This window comes from Chelonoidis abingdonii, chromosome 14, assembly GCF_003597395.2.
Source record: "Chelonoidis abingdonii isolate Lonesome George chromosome 14, CheloAbing_2.0, whole genome shotgun sequence".
In the NCBI taxonomy this organism is placed as follows: domain Eukaryota; kingdom Metazoa; phylum Chordata; order Testudines; family Testudinidae; genus Chelonoidis; species Chelonoidis abingdonii.
This window is the reverse complement of record NC_133782.1, coordinates 10,509,289-10,524,992: the sequence shown is the minus strand read 5'-3', so window position 1 is coordinate 10,524,992 and position 15,704 is coordinate 10,509,289. Positions and strand designations below refer to the sequence as shown.

At 43.4% G+C, this 15,704-nt stretch overlaps 1 protein-coding gene across 1 annotated transcript in view; it reads left to right on the top strand.

Moving 5' to 3' along the window:
- PHACTR3 (phosphatase and actin regulator 3) overlaps positions 1–15,704 on the top strand; it is a 159,968-nt gene that overhangs the window by 113,165 nt on the left and 31,099 nt on the right. The window contains exon 8 of the mRNA XM_032782626.2: positions 4,729–4,882. Within this exon, the coding sequence (XP_032638517.1) occupies positions 4,729–4,882 (154 nt within the window). The remainder of the gene's footprint in view (positions 1–4,728; positions 4,883–15,704) is intronic.

Sequence of the window (15,704 nt, the reverse complement as noted above, 5' to 3'; positions counted from 1 at the left end):
CACTTGCTTCTTTTAATTTCACAGAGCAGGAGTTTTTTTTTTCTCCTCCTTTTAAGGGCATGGATTGAGCTCTGTGAGCAGAGGCAGGCCTCTAAGTGCACCTCCAGAATAGGCATTAGATGACAAATTGGCAGCATTTTATTTATAACGAGCTGTTGCATTGCTACAGTGTGTTCTATTGCATCTTAGAATACAGGGCTCTGGGTCAGATCCTCAGCTGGTGTGAAATGATGTAAAGGTCCATTGACCTTAAAGCCTGACTCTTTTAAAGGCCTGGATCCCTTTGTACTGAAAAGAGAGCTTTCAGCTTGTCCTGAATGACCACATGAGATGGGGGGAAAGCACCAAAAGAGCCCTGAGCCCACATATAAGGGAACAGTATAAGGAGGGTGGGAGTTACAGAACTGCCCCCAGTTTTATACACCCCAAAGATCATGGGGAGGGGTTATCATTCTGCTTTCTGCACCAGCTACCACGTCAGCCTCTGGTCAGGGGGATGATACCCATCCTGCAGGTGCAGTTTGCAGTGTTAGATCTGCTCCCACGGCTGCCGGATGCAATTCACCTGCGCACGTGCTGGTCCCATAGAATACTCCATGTGGTGCCATGGCCCTCTGCATCCACCTGCGCTGCGGCTGTGCTCGAAAAGCCATGACACAACCCCAAGGGTTTGGTCTAGTAGTCAGAGCACGTCATGCGGGAGGCATGCTTCTAGTTTGGACACTTACTTGTGTGACTTCAGGCAACTGACTTTGCCACTTTGGGCCTTATTTTACCCCATTTAAAACCATTAAACGAATACTTAACATCGCACATGAGTGCTGTGGGGCTTCATTAATTTATGTTTGCAAAGCGCTTTGAGTGGAAGAGTCAGCGTATTATTATAGCGTGTCCGCAGTCAGATTCTGGTTGGGGAGGGTTGGTTTGATCACAGTTTCAGAAAGCTCTAATTTTGCAACTGTCAGGGACTCAGGGTGTGATATTAGGCAACTTGCTCGACTTCTCTCTGCCTCAGTTTCCCTACCTGTATGCCAGGGATAACGGTGTTCACCTTCCTTTATAAAGCACTTGGAGATCACCAAGTGAGTAGTGTCCTAAAAGACACATCCTAAAGGTGAACCTGTTATTTACAGGTAGCAGACTTACTGGGGCATGCCAACCTGCAGAGCACCCCTTTACAAAACAGCCTTTATTCACTCTCAAATGCCAGACAAAAACTACCTAAAAATCTAATTTCAGTCTTCTTTAAGAATTGGATGATTTTTTTTAAAAGAGAGCTCAAGTATTAAAATAAAACAGGCTCCCTTATGATTTTTACCACATACTATACATTCAATAGAGCACTCCAAGACAAGTAGATACACAAATTTAAGTGTACTTCTTGTGTAGCCAGACAATGGGTCAACTTCTGTCTTAAAGGGACTATTCCACACTGATTGTGCACTCAAAACTCTGTGTTTTGTGTAGGACATTAACTACACTTAATGAATATATTAACAAGAGTGTCAAATAGAAGACACAGGAGGTAATTGTCCTGCTCTGCTCTGCACTGCACTGGTAAAACTTCAGCAGAAGTTCTGTCCAGTTTTAGGCACTGCACTTTAATAAAAATATGGACAAACTGGAGAAAGTCCAAAAAAGAGCAATAAAAGTGAGAAAAGATTTAGAAAATCTGATGGATGAGGAAAGATTTAACCAAACAAACCAAACACACCACACACACACACACAAGAGGGTATGTTTAGTCTTGAGAAAAGACGACTGAGGGAAGACCTTTTAACAGTCTTCAAATATGTTAAGGGCTGTTATAAAAAGAGGATGGTGATCAATTGTTCTCCATGTCCACTAAAAGTAGGAAAAAAGTAATGGCCTAAATCTACAGCAAGGGAGATTTAGGTTAGATATTGGGAAAACTTCTCACTGTATGAATTGTCCAGTCTGGGTCTGGTTGATGATCTAAAAACCTGACAAACTTGATACCAAGGGGGCAAACCCAATTGTGAGTTTGAAAAACTGACACGGACCAATGCTCTAGGCTGGAGTTGGTGGGGGGGGGTGCGCGGGCGGAATCACCTCTGTTAAGCTTTTCACTTGCAGGTAGGTTCTTTTATTGGTATTTTTAAAAAAATAGGTTCTCTCTGTAATGCATTTACCTTAAGAATAAATGTGCTTGCCTAGAAACAGCTGTGTACACTTGTACACTGCTGGCAATGGACTGTGCATAGCCCTTGGTGAGAAAGCAAAGCACAGGCCTTTAGGCAGATTGTTTGGCTGGGGATACTATAGCATAAGGCAAGGAGCAGACTTAAAACCCCCAGTCAGAGGAGAGTGGGACAAGGGCCCCTACCCAGAGAGAGGTGATGGCAGAAGACCCGAGACCTGACTGAGGACTCCTGGATTGGACCATGGAGAGGGGGGTACAGATGTAATTACCCTGAAGCTGTGACACCCGTCACTGTAGGTTTTTAAGAACAGGTTGACAAACACCTGCCAGGGATGGTCTAGGTTTTCTTGGTCCTGCCTCAGCTCACGAGGATGAACTCTCTGACCGCTCAAAGTCCCTTCTAGTCCTACGACTCCGTACAAGGAAGGTATTCGGTATAACTGCCATATGTTACAGTAAACTTGTTACAGGATTGCTTATTCTAGACAGAGATTCAGAAAAGAGAAGCTCTACTCAAACCAATGAAACTGGTGAGCCAGACGGAGACTGTGGTGCTTTTCTTTTAGCAACTCAACCTCAAGCAACCTGGGACTTTCCCAGCTATGACTCGCAGTCTACATTTTACTGTCGTTTAAAAAAAGATAAAGTACAGTGAAAGGTGTTGGGTTTCCATTCTGTAAGCAGTTTAAATTTAGAAACCTTATTAACATATACCTTCCAGTTAGCATTGCAAGATGGTTTAATTAGTTAAGGAGCCAATTTCAACCCTTCACTAAGCCCATGGAAGTCAAGACCCCAAGGCGTTCTCTCAGAGTGAAAGGTTGTTTCAAATGCCGTTGGGTGACAGCCTCAGAAGAGTAATGAAATATTACCCAGAACAGTTGCTGTACCTTTCCTTATGGGAATTCCTCTTGTAAACCTCACCAACAATATTTCAGGCCAGGATTTTCCTGCATGTGCATGTTTTGCAGTTACCACAGTAGATCATGCCATTGTGAGAAGTATGCATACCTCCCACTGCCAAAATATCTTACCAACTTACATCCATTGCATACACCATTCTGAAAATCTGACCCTTTATTTCATTCCTTGGAATGGTTTTCTTGAAGTCTCTCCAGAGGGGAAACCCTGAATACAGGTCTGCACTTTTACTGTGGCATTCTAAGGCTGGTCTACACAGTGGGGGAGAGGGGGAAAATCGCTCTAAGTTACACAACTTCAGCTACGTGAATAATGTAACTGAAGTTGACGTACTTGGAGCTACTCATCGCAGTGTCTTCAATGTGGTGAGTCGACTGCTGCTGCTCCCCCACTCACTCTGCCTGTGCCTCTCATGACAGTGGAGTACAGGAGTCAACGGGAGAGGGCTCGGGAGTCGATTTATTGGGTCTAGACTAGACACGATAAATCGACTCCTGCCCTCCAATTCAGCGGGTAGCATAGACATACCCTAAGACAACTTAATGGGATAGATTCATCAATAATGGCTCGTATCTTGTGACCTACGGGCACCCTCCAGACTGACTATTCCTGATTCTCCATCTTTTGAATTGTTTGTTCAAAATTGAGTGAAATGTTCAAAAAGTTTAATATGCTGATTCAGAAACCTGCACATTCAGGCCAAAGGCACAAATAATCACCCACTTCACCTGGAACTATTGCAGGTGTAAGTGGCTAGTTTAAAGTGATCAGTGCTGGACTGTCAGTCCTGGTCATTAAGAATAGGATTTTCAGATCAGTCTGATTCTGTTCACACTGAAACAAATGGTATAACTCCCATTGATTTCAAGGGGAACAAAGCTCAGCATTTTTCAAAAAATTCTTCTGCTGTCCACCAAATGGTACAGGAAACATCAGCAAACGTTTCCCACAACTCCTCACCAGCTGCACCTTAAAACCCCTTTGTGGAGATATCATGCAAGGGTGAGACTAAAGTGCAGTCTGCAAAGCCAGTTCATTCCTTGGCTTCTTTGTTAAGACCGTTTGCAAGAATGCCAATGAGTGCTGGTGTTTTTTATGCTCTATCAGCTAACCGGTGGGTTGAGACCATCTGTAGCACACCTTTCAGTAACTCCCAACGAGCCTGGATTTGAGCTGGAAATCCAGAGGGGAAAGGATCTCCATCCCAGCCACTCCCATTCTCCTGGACTACCTAATCCTAATACAAAATGCTCCAGATGTAGCTTTGCTCTGGGACATGGGAGGCTCAGAGGACTGATGATGTGCACCCCCTTTGACTCCTACATTAGTGGTTTGAACCTTGCCTCAGCTGATGGCTATGACTCTTGGTAACTATCTGAGAACATTATCCTGGTCTAGAATAGTACAATGAAATGATAATCTCAAGCATTTCTGAATGGACCATTACCCGCAGCTGTGTTGGCAATCTCAGCCCTAGAACGACTTATTAATAAATACAAAGCTGCCTATCCCATACAGGTTCAGATTTCACAGACATACATCCTCCGTTGCCCACTCCTTACTCGCTCATTTATCAGCTTTAAAAAAAGGCAGGAATTCCAAGCTCTCCTTCTGACATTTTTTCATTTCAATGCGTGTCCCAGGTACCTTGCCAAGAAAATGCAAGAAAGAGCTGCTGGCAGTAAAGCTACGGAACAGGCCAAGCAAACAGGAACTGGAAGACAGGAACATTTTCCCAAGAAGGACAGATGAGGAACGACAGGAGATCCGGCAGCAAATCGAAATGAAACTTTCAAAGTAAGTCAGTTTAAGAGACGGAGGGGGGCAATCTTTATAATGACATCTCCTTTGCACCTCACCTCACTATACACATGTCCCTTAGCCCATTTCCCATGGGAAGTCATGCAGAAAGGGACAACGTCAACACCAGACAGCAACCTTGGCTTCAGAGCTATGCTTTGCATTTGATCTCTGAGCTCACACACTTTGTGCAGGTCACCCGATCTCCTCCTTGAATCAGGCTATTCCACCCTAAAATAAAAAGCAAAACTTAATGCAGTGAGTTCGATTCTAGCCCTAGAATGTATGCCTTCACCTCCCCTTGAAGTCACGTGATTGTTCTAGCTCCTATCTTTCAGGAGCACTAAATTAACCAAACTTTTCAGCTTTGTCTGCACTTGCACTTACCCTTGATTGCAGCCATCAGTGTATCTGCAAACCCACACTATAGGCAGGGAAAGCTGCAGAGTGCACTGGTGGGGCTTAACTGACCCTGTTTCAAATAAGGGTCAGCTTCAGCAGAGCTTTCTTTGCCAGGGCTAGAGATTCGCAGAGGTGCAGCTCCACAGATGGCTGAATTCTGGGCTAATTGCAAAGGTAGGAAAGACCTGTTTTCTTTGAGTAAATGGCTTATAAACACTTAACCAGGGCATGAGGGCTCAGCTGTATAGGAGAAACCACTATTGCAGTTAGATAGTGTAAGCAAAGATTTACAGAAACCATTAGATTCAAATTGCATTGGGGTTGTTTCTTTAAATAGCTAAATTTAGATAATTTGCAAACCTGAATATTTTAGTTGTGACAAACTGGATTGTTAAATAATCTATGCTGGGTGCTCCCACGCTAGAATAGGCAGTTCTGAATAGCAGCCAAAATGGTTGAAATCCAACTGTGAAAGCTGAACAAGAGTTCATATTGGAGGCTTTTTAAATATTAATCATTGGAATCTGCTTTTTCAAGAAACAGTTGCTGTTATTCAAGCAAGAGCTGGGCCAACTCTTCAGTCTGTACATTTAATAAACTTTTGTTTTAGATCAGGGATCAGCATCCTTTGGCACACGGCCCATCAGGGAAATCTGTGGGCTGGGATGGTCCGTTTATCTGCAGCATCTGCAGGTTCGGCCGATCGCAGCTCCCACTAGCCAGTGGGGGCTGCGGGAAGCAGTGTGGGCTGAGGGACGTGCTGGCTGCCGCTTCCCGCAGCCCCCATTGGCCTGGAACGGCAAACTGCAGCCTGCCAGCAGATTTCCCTGATGGGCCACATGCCAAAAGTTGCCAATCCCTGTGCTAGAGGATTGGGAATGAGGTTGATAGATCAGAATGCAATTCATAACGGACAGATGTCTACATCATAAAACACTCCATCACATTTGGCCCCTCTGCTAAAAAGAGACCGGTGATTGAACATTAAGAATACAATATCTTAGAGTACTTTACAAATGTTAGTTAAGCTTCACAGTGCCCCGGGATGCTGATAATGGATACTGAGGATTCATTTTACTTTGTCTTTGTTTATTATCTTTATTTAATATTTGTATTATGGTAGCACTTAGAAGCCAACAGATAATGGGACTATATTGTACTAGGTACAGCAGAAACAAACACAATGGATTTAACATGCCAGTAGAGTGAACAATGTGATGGTTGACCGTCACCACATTAGTGCCCAGATGTGAACCCATCATGGGAGACGTTCCACCATATATAACTGTCTTGCCAACAGCTTAGGACAGAAAGTGAGGAATGCATGGGCCTGATCCTGTAAGCCCTGCACATGTGAAACGTCCATTTGCCTTCCTGAGCTATTGGAAGTGTAGGTGCATTTTAGGCAGTCAGAAGTCCCTGAGTTGCCAAGATACTGGGCTTAACTGTCTTAGTGGCATGTGCAAAATTATGATGTGATCTGTAATAGGCGGTCAGGAGCCTGATTTTACAACTCATCTGAAACACTTGGAAAAGTGCCTCCCCCGATGCTAGACTGGGACATTTGTACAGTCTTCACTCAGTGTGAAGGTGTCATCTAGTGAATCTCAAACATCTCTTCCTACTGTAACACTTGGGTGCTCCATGGAGGTCTCCTCTCTAACTACCAGCCCAGCCTAGGGTGACTAAATAGCAAGTGTGAAAAATCGGGATGGGGGTTTGGGGGCGGGGGGTAATAGGAGCCCATATAAAAAAAGCCCCAAATATCGGGACTGTCCCTATAAAAAGAAGGACATCTGGTCACCTTAACCCATCCTGACCTTACTTCGCTTGTGCTGAGATTCCGCTAGCTCTCACAACATAGGATAGCTACAGGCCATTCCCCTTTCTTTGTGGGTACCATTTAGCCACTTTGTGGTGGAAAAGGAAAATAAGTTTAAGAAATTATGCCTAAAATTAGTCTCACTATAAGGGCTTATGGCATAAGTGTCTCTGCCTACCAGAGGAGCATAATCCGTGATCATGACTGGAAGTTGGAAGGAAAGGTTTGGTGTCCAAATATAAAGACAACAGCTGATAAGACGCAGTCTATGTTGTAAATTGTTAATCTGGTAGGTAATGTCTACAGATGGCTGAAAGGACATGCTCATTTAGTGTAACTGAAGACATGCTTTCATTTACCACCTCCTTCTTCCCAGAACTCAGCAGCCTGAGTGCCACTCATGAAACAGAAGGTGCAGAGATTGCTAGAACAGCCTACCATACAAAACCGATTGGAGCCAGTCCCCCACACAATTTCTGAGCATATATGAGCACTGGGACAGCTTGTTCTTTGCTCATCAACCAGAATAGAACATGACAATGCAAACAAGCTCAGCCAGCAGACATATCATGGGAAAATATTTTCATGATGAAAGGCACACTCGTCAAGAATAACCCCATTTTGAAAATACAGAAATATGTAGTGTCCTGGGGATATCCCCTCTGAATGTCCGACTCCCACTTTGGGAAGAACCACAGAAAAAATGGACTTCTCCCCAAAAACCTATGCCATGTTTTACACTAAACTTGGTGCATACTTTGACAGGAGTAAGTAACTTTAGTTAAGGTGGTGGCCTATGCAAAGATGCATTGAGATTTTCAAATAGCCTTAAATCCATTTCAATGGGAGTCTGTGGCTAAATTCCTTAGTTGGCTTTGAAAATCTCAGTGGTGATCGCTGAAGCTTATACATTCTTATAGAATATTTCCCGGATCCACCTCCCTGCCCCCCAAATACTATAAAAACTACAGGGAAGTGGAAAATATTTACCTGAGCTCTACTCTGGACAACTCTGGCTGAATTTAAGTCCTGAGTTTATAGATGTGGAACTCACTAGTGAGTTCTCAGATTTAAGGAACTCCCTTTATTTTAGGATCCAGCATCTGGTTTCAGTGGAAATTGCTAATCTGTGTGCAGTCTGATTACCACATAGATGAATTTCAGCACACAGCAGCCACTGTTCCAATGATAGGATTGTGACGATAATGCTGAGTGGGGCCGGTGCAATGCTGTTTCGCGCCCTAGGCGAAACTTCCACCTTGTACCTCCCCCACACCCCTGCTCTGAGGCGCCCCCCCTGCAGCAGCTCCCCACCTCCCACCCCTCAGGTACCCCCTCACCCCAGCTCACCCCTGCTCTGCGCACGAGCACCCTGAGCACGCCGTGGCCGCTTTACTTCTCCCACCTCCCAGGCTTCCAGCGCCAAAGCTGATGTGTGGGTTACACTTCCATCTCACCTTTAAATCCCTAGTTTTACCTGACAACATTCTTCCATCTGGAAGGAGACCTGTGCTTATGTGTTTTGTGAAAATACTGAAATAATTATTTTAGAGTTAGTCAAAAACTGGGAAAAAAAACTTTTCATGAAAAATGGGTCCCGTTGCTTCACCAAAAAAATGTCAACATTCAAAGATTCTGGATCAATTCTAACTGATAGATATAATAGCTGGAGAGAAAGTGGATGTTCAGCTTTTGCACGGATAAATAGTTCCGCAGCCAGAACCACAGCACCCTTCCTCACTTCAACTTATCAGGTGGCCTCCTCACTCCCCGTCAGAACTGAATCCTGAAAACTCCTTAAGCAGATTCTGCTCTTATTTCAGTATAAATCCATTGACTTCAGTGGAATTGCTCCTGACTGACATCAGTGTGGGGCAGAATCCCTCTCTTTTCCCCCCCATTTCTAATCAAATAAGTCAGTCACTTGTTGCAATGGAAATATGCCCCTCCCCAAATGGCAGTATTCCATATTTCCCCAGATTGCCTCATTCAATCACATTCATCCCTTACTAATTTATCTGTCCCTGATGCTTCAGGCCATGGCAGACACTGGTAATAATCTATTGTGCGCTAGACAATTGAGGTTCTAGTGTGCCAGGCTCCTGACATTCTTTGTTCGCTTTCACTATGTGTTCTGAGTGCAGATAATAAGACCTCAATGGCATTAAAATGAGCTGAGCCCATTATGTCAAGAGGTAAAAAAAATTAAAAAAAAACCCACATTTGCAAATACGATTATTTGCAATAACTGCTCTCTGTATGACAGATGTACTTCATTCGAGAAGGGATTTAAGCGGAAACCCAGAGGAACAAAATGATCTTTAAAATGAAGAGCAATGTGTAGAAAGACTGTTTAATTTAGGACATTATTTAGACTCTTTCGAAAGTTAATATCCGAACTGCCAGGGTGGCTGTTACTTCCATAGTACGCCTTGTACAGGAACACTCAGAAACACTCTTTTATTACTTAAATGTTTCAGTGAAAACATGAATTCCTAGAACAAATTATACTTGTAATTTTCACTTCATGTTCCGCTTTGCTTCCTCAGGAGTTTGCATAAGTAGACACGACGCATTAAGTAGTATTCAGCAGAGATGTGCAGCAACAGGGAGCTCAGCTGGTATGGTGCTGAGGGCTATGTAAGGACTTATTAAAGCAGACAGCCGTAGATAGTCACTGGCCCCAAAAATTCCATATGTGGATGCTTAGCACTAAATGGCCCCAATTTGGAAGTTTGGGCACCGGTACACTGAAGCATGCTAAGAGCATTTCTCATCAATGCAAACTCTGGAAGGCAGTTTTCCTTATGCATTTACTGTCTGGTGCCAGGAACTTTGTAGTTCCAGGACTGTCCTGTGGTTCCTCAAAGTGCGCCTCTGAGTGGGGGGGCACAAAATATCCCTCATCCAGCCACAAAGCTGCAGATGTCACAAACTGCTCACCCTTGCCACCAGTTGGTTTGTACCACTGTATCCTTCATGGCACTACACAATAATGAAAAGATGACAAACCAACAACAGCTTGGAGTCTAAAGGCAAAAAGCAAGCACAGAGGGCCAAATTCTCATGTTTACACCATGCCATCAGCAGTAAAAATACCAGTAGATTACACTGAGAATCAAGCCCACAGTGCCTAATTTATCTGATCTTAACTGTATTGTGATGGGGCTAGGATGAAATAATGGAATTGGCCCAGAGGAGAGGTCCCTAGCAAATAGTGCTTATCCACCAAACCAAGGTTGTGATTGCTTTCCCAGAACTGCACATCCCACCTGAGGAGACACTTGAGAGAGGAAATCACAACACTGCCTGGCACAAAGACATGGGTCTTTCGAGGAGAAACATGGATTCTATTTTCCCCTCAGTGTGCATACAACAAGTTTTTTTCGTGCACCATGCTGCGAGAGAATTGAGAAACCCCCATCACATTAGACCTCCACACTGCCACCTGCCTATTTTCGTGGCTGATAACTTTTTGTTTGTTCAGAAACGTTGAAAATAACACAAAGTCTTCCAGGGTCTATAAAGTTCCATCCCATCTTGAATGTGAAATGGCAGAGAAGGTGGGGCCACAGCATCAGTGTTCCAGCTTCTTCCTGGTGAAAGCATCAGGTTTGATTTGGGAAGTGTGTAGCTACGCGACTTTGGTCAAGGCTTCAGATGACTGTTTTCTTTGGTTTCAGTCAGAGAAGGATCTGAGTTACTACAGCACTGATGTCAGACTGAATTTACCCACATGCTTAGCTTTAAACATGTGCTTGAAGCTTCCTTGGGATACTTTCTGGAACTGGCCACTCTGTTTGGAAAATCGGCCCAGGTTCAAATGGATTTTAGTGAGCCTTTTGATAAACCTCAGCGAAGTCCCAGGCTCCCTGCAAAGAGAAGTGGGTGGGTGGATTCCCCCAGCCTGCACAGAATTTCACTGATTTCAAACCACACAGTGGTTTGTGATTTTGTTGGGAACATTTAGCACTGAGCTTTGTTCACGAGAGAGAGAGAGAGAGACTGGCATAAACACTGAGATCTACTGTCACAGCTAATTAACTATATACAATGTGACAAATGGTGTCCTTTTTTGGTAGAAGTTATCTTCAGGTAAGCATGTCACTGATGCTAAAAATAATCAGTCAGAGAATGCAGCGTGGGTGTCTGTACAAGCCCATGCTTGTTGCTCAGGCAGCAAGAGCTATATATAAGGCTGTAATTTAACTCCGTAGAAGCGCATGTAAATTAACAGAGGCTCCCCTTCTTGTTGTTCGACGTTGACTCAGACATTTCTAATGAAGATGTTTATTTGCGGTTGCTTTATTTATTCCATGATGTTTTGGATGGTGGCTATATTTTATTAAGGGTTTGTACAGTATCTCAAGTGCTTTGGCAGGCTGGTGCTTTATAGACAACCTTTAATTATTAATGTTTTATTGTTTCTCTTTCACGATGGAGAACTGAGCCTGAAAAGGAGATGAGGTGAGGGAAGGTCAGGGCTGAGAGTTTTCAAAGCTACCTGAAGGATGTAGATGCCGGAGTCCCATAAATGTTAATGTTTTACCTGTGTGCTGCTTGATGTTGGCAGACTACCAGGTAGTAGCATATTCCATCCATAGGTGCTGGAGCTAGGGGTGCTGCCACACCTGCTGGCTTGAAGTGGTTTCCACATATCCAGGGTTTACAGTTTAATTCAATGACTCTCAGCACCCCCCCTGTACAAATTGTTCCAGTGCCCCGATTCCATCCAGCAGTGTCCAGAATCCCTTGCAGGCAGAAGGCTGCATGCATGTCGAAGGTGGCATAATTCAGGTAGGTGCTTTGTAAATATGGCCCTGTGTATTCTAGTGTTATAATCAATAGAACACAGTCAGCATACCAAGAGCACAAGTTTACATAAGTAAACAGTTACGAGGTAAACCCTGAAATTTAGGAGATTCCTACCGTGAAAGTGAACACAACGGAGATTGTGCAAAAAAGCAGTTCATGAGGCTGGGATGTTGGTTCTCACACCCTGATAAACTGAACCCAAAACACACTTTTGCATATTTCAATGATTTACCAAACAGCTTTATAAACATGTCAGGCCTGATTTTCAAAATATAAGAAACCCACAATCACATGGAAACTTGCATATGGCCGAATGGGCTTAATTTGCACATCGTTTGTTATGTAGATAAGATATTTGTAGATGCAAAATAGCCCATGAGATTCCTACCTTCCTAGGACTCAGATCAGGTGAACTCTATTCCAGCTCCAACATCGGCTTCCTGAGCTACTTTGAGGAAGTCACCTACTCTGTACCACCATTCCCCCATCTGTTAAACGGGGATAAAGAGACTTCTGGATCAAAAGAGAGGAGGCTCAATTGTGTTTCATGGCTATGTAATTGACACATTAGGTTAGCCTCTGATTTGTGGCTCCTCTCAGACCTGATGAAGCTACAAATGAATCAGAAAAGAATATACTGTATGTTGCTCTTCTGGCTCCACATATACACGACACATATGGACAAGCTTCTTTCCTTAAGAAGCAGAGAACTTTTTGTGAGGAGCAGATCTTACTCCCTATAGTTTAAACAGGATTCTATTCTATTACCCAAACCATCTTTGAATGAATAATGATGATCTCCTGTGAACGTATACTGTCCTTTGGACCCTCCAGATGCTAGTAATCTACAAGCAGAAGTGCATGCATGTCCCCCTAGTGGACTACACTTCATATATTAAGTAATTATGAAGCATGCTGGCAGCTCCAGGTGAGAACTGTGATCTCCGATTCCACAGAGGGTCTGCTCCACTGCTCAGCTAAAAGAGCAGCTCACCAGCTCAGGCCAGCCCGCAGAGCGTCCGATAGCCTTAACTCAAACCTCCTTCCACATACACCAGAACATAGATAGGCTGCACCTGTGTGAAAGGGTGAAAGATGGGGAGCGCCTAACCTCGTGAATTTCCTATTTATTTAAATGGGAAGTATATGGCTCGTATCTGCTTTCACAGCATACCCACATCTGTAGAAATTTTGAGATGTAGATACAGTATATTCCTGTGGTACCACAACCATATGATGAGAGGGGCAGCCATTGATTATGTATTACACCCACTGCAGGAGTATGTTATTACTGATTTATTGGGCAAGATAGCATTTAGTGAATCACCCACTCCTTCGGCTGCAGAACTCTGGTGTTTCCTTGGAGTTCTCTGTAAGAACCGGCCAAGCCTAACTGTTCATCTCATGAGAGTTGATTAGATCCCAGCCTAAGCTGGTAGGACTGGCAGCCATCAGTAAATATTGTAAGCACTACAATCTCCTCCTTCCGCAACACAGAGCGCGACTGTACCATTGCATTTCATTCAGACTCAAAGACAGAATCTCGTTTCCCCTAGGCTGTGGCTTCCCTGCTGCAAAACTGGGTCAGTGCAAAAAAGCACAGTTTCTACTGTACAGAAGTTACCTTAGGGATGCTGGGGAGTGAAAGAGGAAGAAAATTAATATTTAGGAAAAAGAATGCAGAAAGAAAGAAATCATAAAAATACGAGGCACTTCTTGCTTTAAACAGAACAATATTTAATAAATGTTCATATGGGCTTGTAAATCATTGATTTAGTTCTAGCTAAATCTGTCTTATTCCATTCCCTTTTCCATCCTGGCAAATTGTATTGGGTCTAATCATGCCTTCTTGTTTTCTGTACTTAAAAGCAGCTTAGGTCAAATACAGGACAGAGCTATTTTCTATTGATTGTTCACCTTTCAGTAACCTCTCTCTTGACTCGTTGGTGCTTGGTAGAAGTTACCTCCCAAGAGGAACCAAGTGTATGTTTGCGGATGCATATTGTGTATCAAGGGGTCAAAAGGAACCCTTGGGTTTACAAATACACTGTGAAGAATTTATCTAGTGAAATGGAAAAAAAAGTGAAATGTAATGTTGAAATCTGACAGGGAAGCACTTGTATTAAACAGCAGGTAGATGGTTTAATGTAAAATGTACTATATTAAAAAGGACTCCAAGATGGTTTAGTTTTTCAAAGGACAGTTATAGTTAGGGAGACCAGACAGCAAATGTGAAAAATCAGGACAGGAAGTGGACAGTAATAGGAGCCTATATAGGAAAAAGACTCCAAAAATCAAGACTGTCCCTGTTGCCGGCACAAAATGCCCGAGGGGGGCAACAGCAGGGGGGTCCTTCGCCCGGTGTGCACCACGCCAATAAACACACCAGGGTAGAGAAGCAAACCAAGTTTATTTGAGATCTCAAAGTGGTGCTGGGAGACTTGACATGCCTCAAATCCAGCACACCTAAAACAAGCAGTCTGTTCCTTTATATCCATGAGAACTTTTCTCGCTGACAAGCAAGCCCCCGTTTCCCCTCCCTCTTCTGTCCGGCTGCAGCATTCTTTTCTCACACACTTCTTTGTCTTCCCCCTCCCTCTTCTCCTTCCTCCCCCTGTAGCAGTTACGTAAGCGCAGGTGCATTAAGTAATCTTGGCCGCGGCAGCTCATTAGTAAGTTTTCCTTCTGCAAGTTATCTTGTCCTTCTGCTAAAGGTGCACAGGCCTCATTATTTCTGCTTTAGACCAGTTTGAGCTGTATGGCAACTGATAAGGGACGTTGCACCTGGCCTTTTCTATTTATTGGCCTGTTAGGTCAATTAGAGTTTAAACATGGAAGAACTTCTGCTCATCTGAGGCCTAAACAGGGAGACTGTATATCCTTATTGCCTTTTACCTTTTAAGTTACTTAGGATTATCCTTAGTGACACCAACATCCCTATAAAAATCAGGACATCTCGTCACCCTAGTTATAGTCAGGCTGTATGATGGAATTGCCCACAGGAGAAATAGTCATTGCCTTCTGAGGCTGGAGCCAGTACTCCGTGCAAAGACCCAGCTTTTCAGCAGACTGTATCCAGGCAACCAGAAAACATGTTGGCTTGCAAAATCAGCATGCTGGTAAAATCTGAGTCTTAAACTGCATTGCAATGAGGTCCATCCCATCTAGCTCAACTGATATGCTACAAAGAGGTGAGATTTGCTTTTTGTCCTTAAACAAAATCATTCTGCCAAGATGCAAACTGCAAAAGACAAGCTGGTGACTCAGTATAGAAATCATCAATTTCAAAATGGTTATTTTGTTTTACAGCAGTCATGTTCCAAGGAAAAATCTATTCTGTATAAATAGCCAACAGTGCATTGCAAAGAGAAAAGGCTGATGCGATAGCAAGCTGTGAATGCCTTGTATCAGACAGGATCTCTCTCTAATAAGAATGCTGCTGTATCAGATAACATGGTCAGACTTCTTCAAAATAACAGCCATTAAAGGGAGAGAAGAGTTATCTTCTTTCTGAAAAAAATCAAGTGAAACACCCTGTACCATTGGAAGGAAAATGACTTTTAATCCACCATTTAGTTAACTACATTTAAAAAAAAAAAAAGTGTTGGCAACCTGTTCAATACAAAGAATATAATGTAGAGTGTGATTAATATAGGCAGGGTGTTTAGCATACTCCTGATTAGAACAGGACTGGGTAGGCGAGGTTCTGTGGCCTGCAAGGTGCAGGAGGTCAGTCTAGGTGATCATGATGGTCCCTTCTGGCCCTAGAGTCTATGAGTC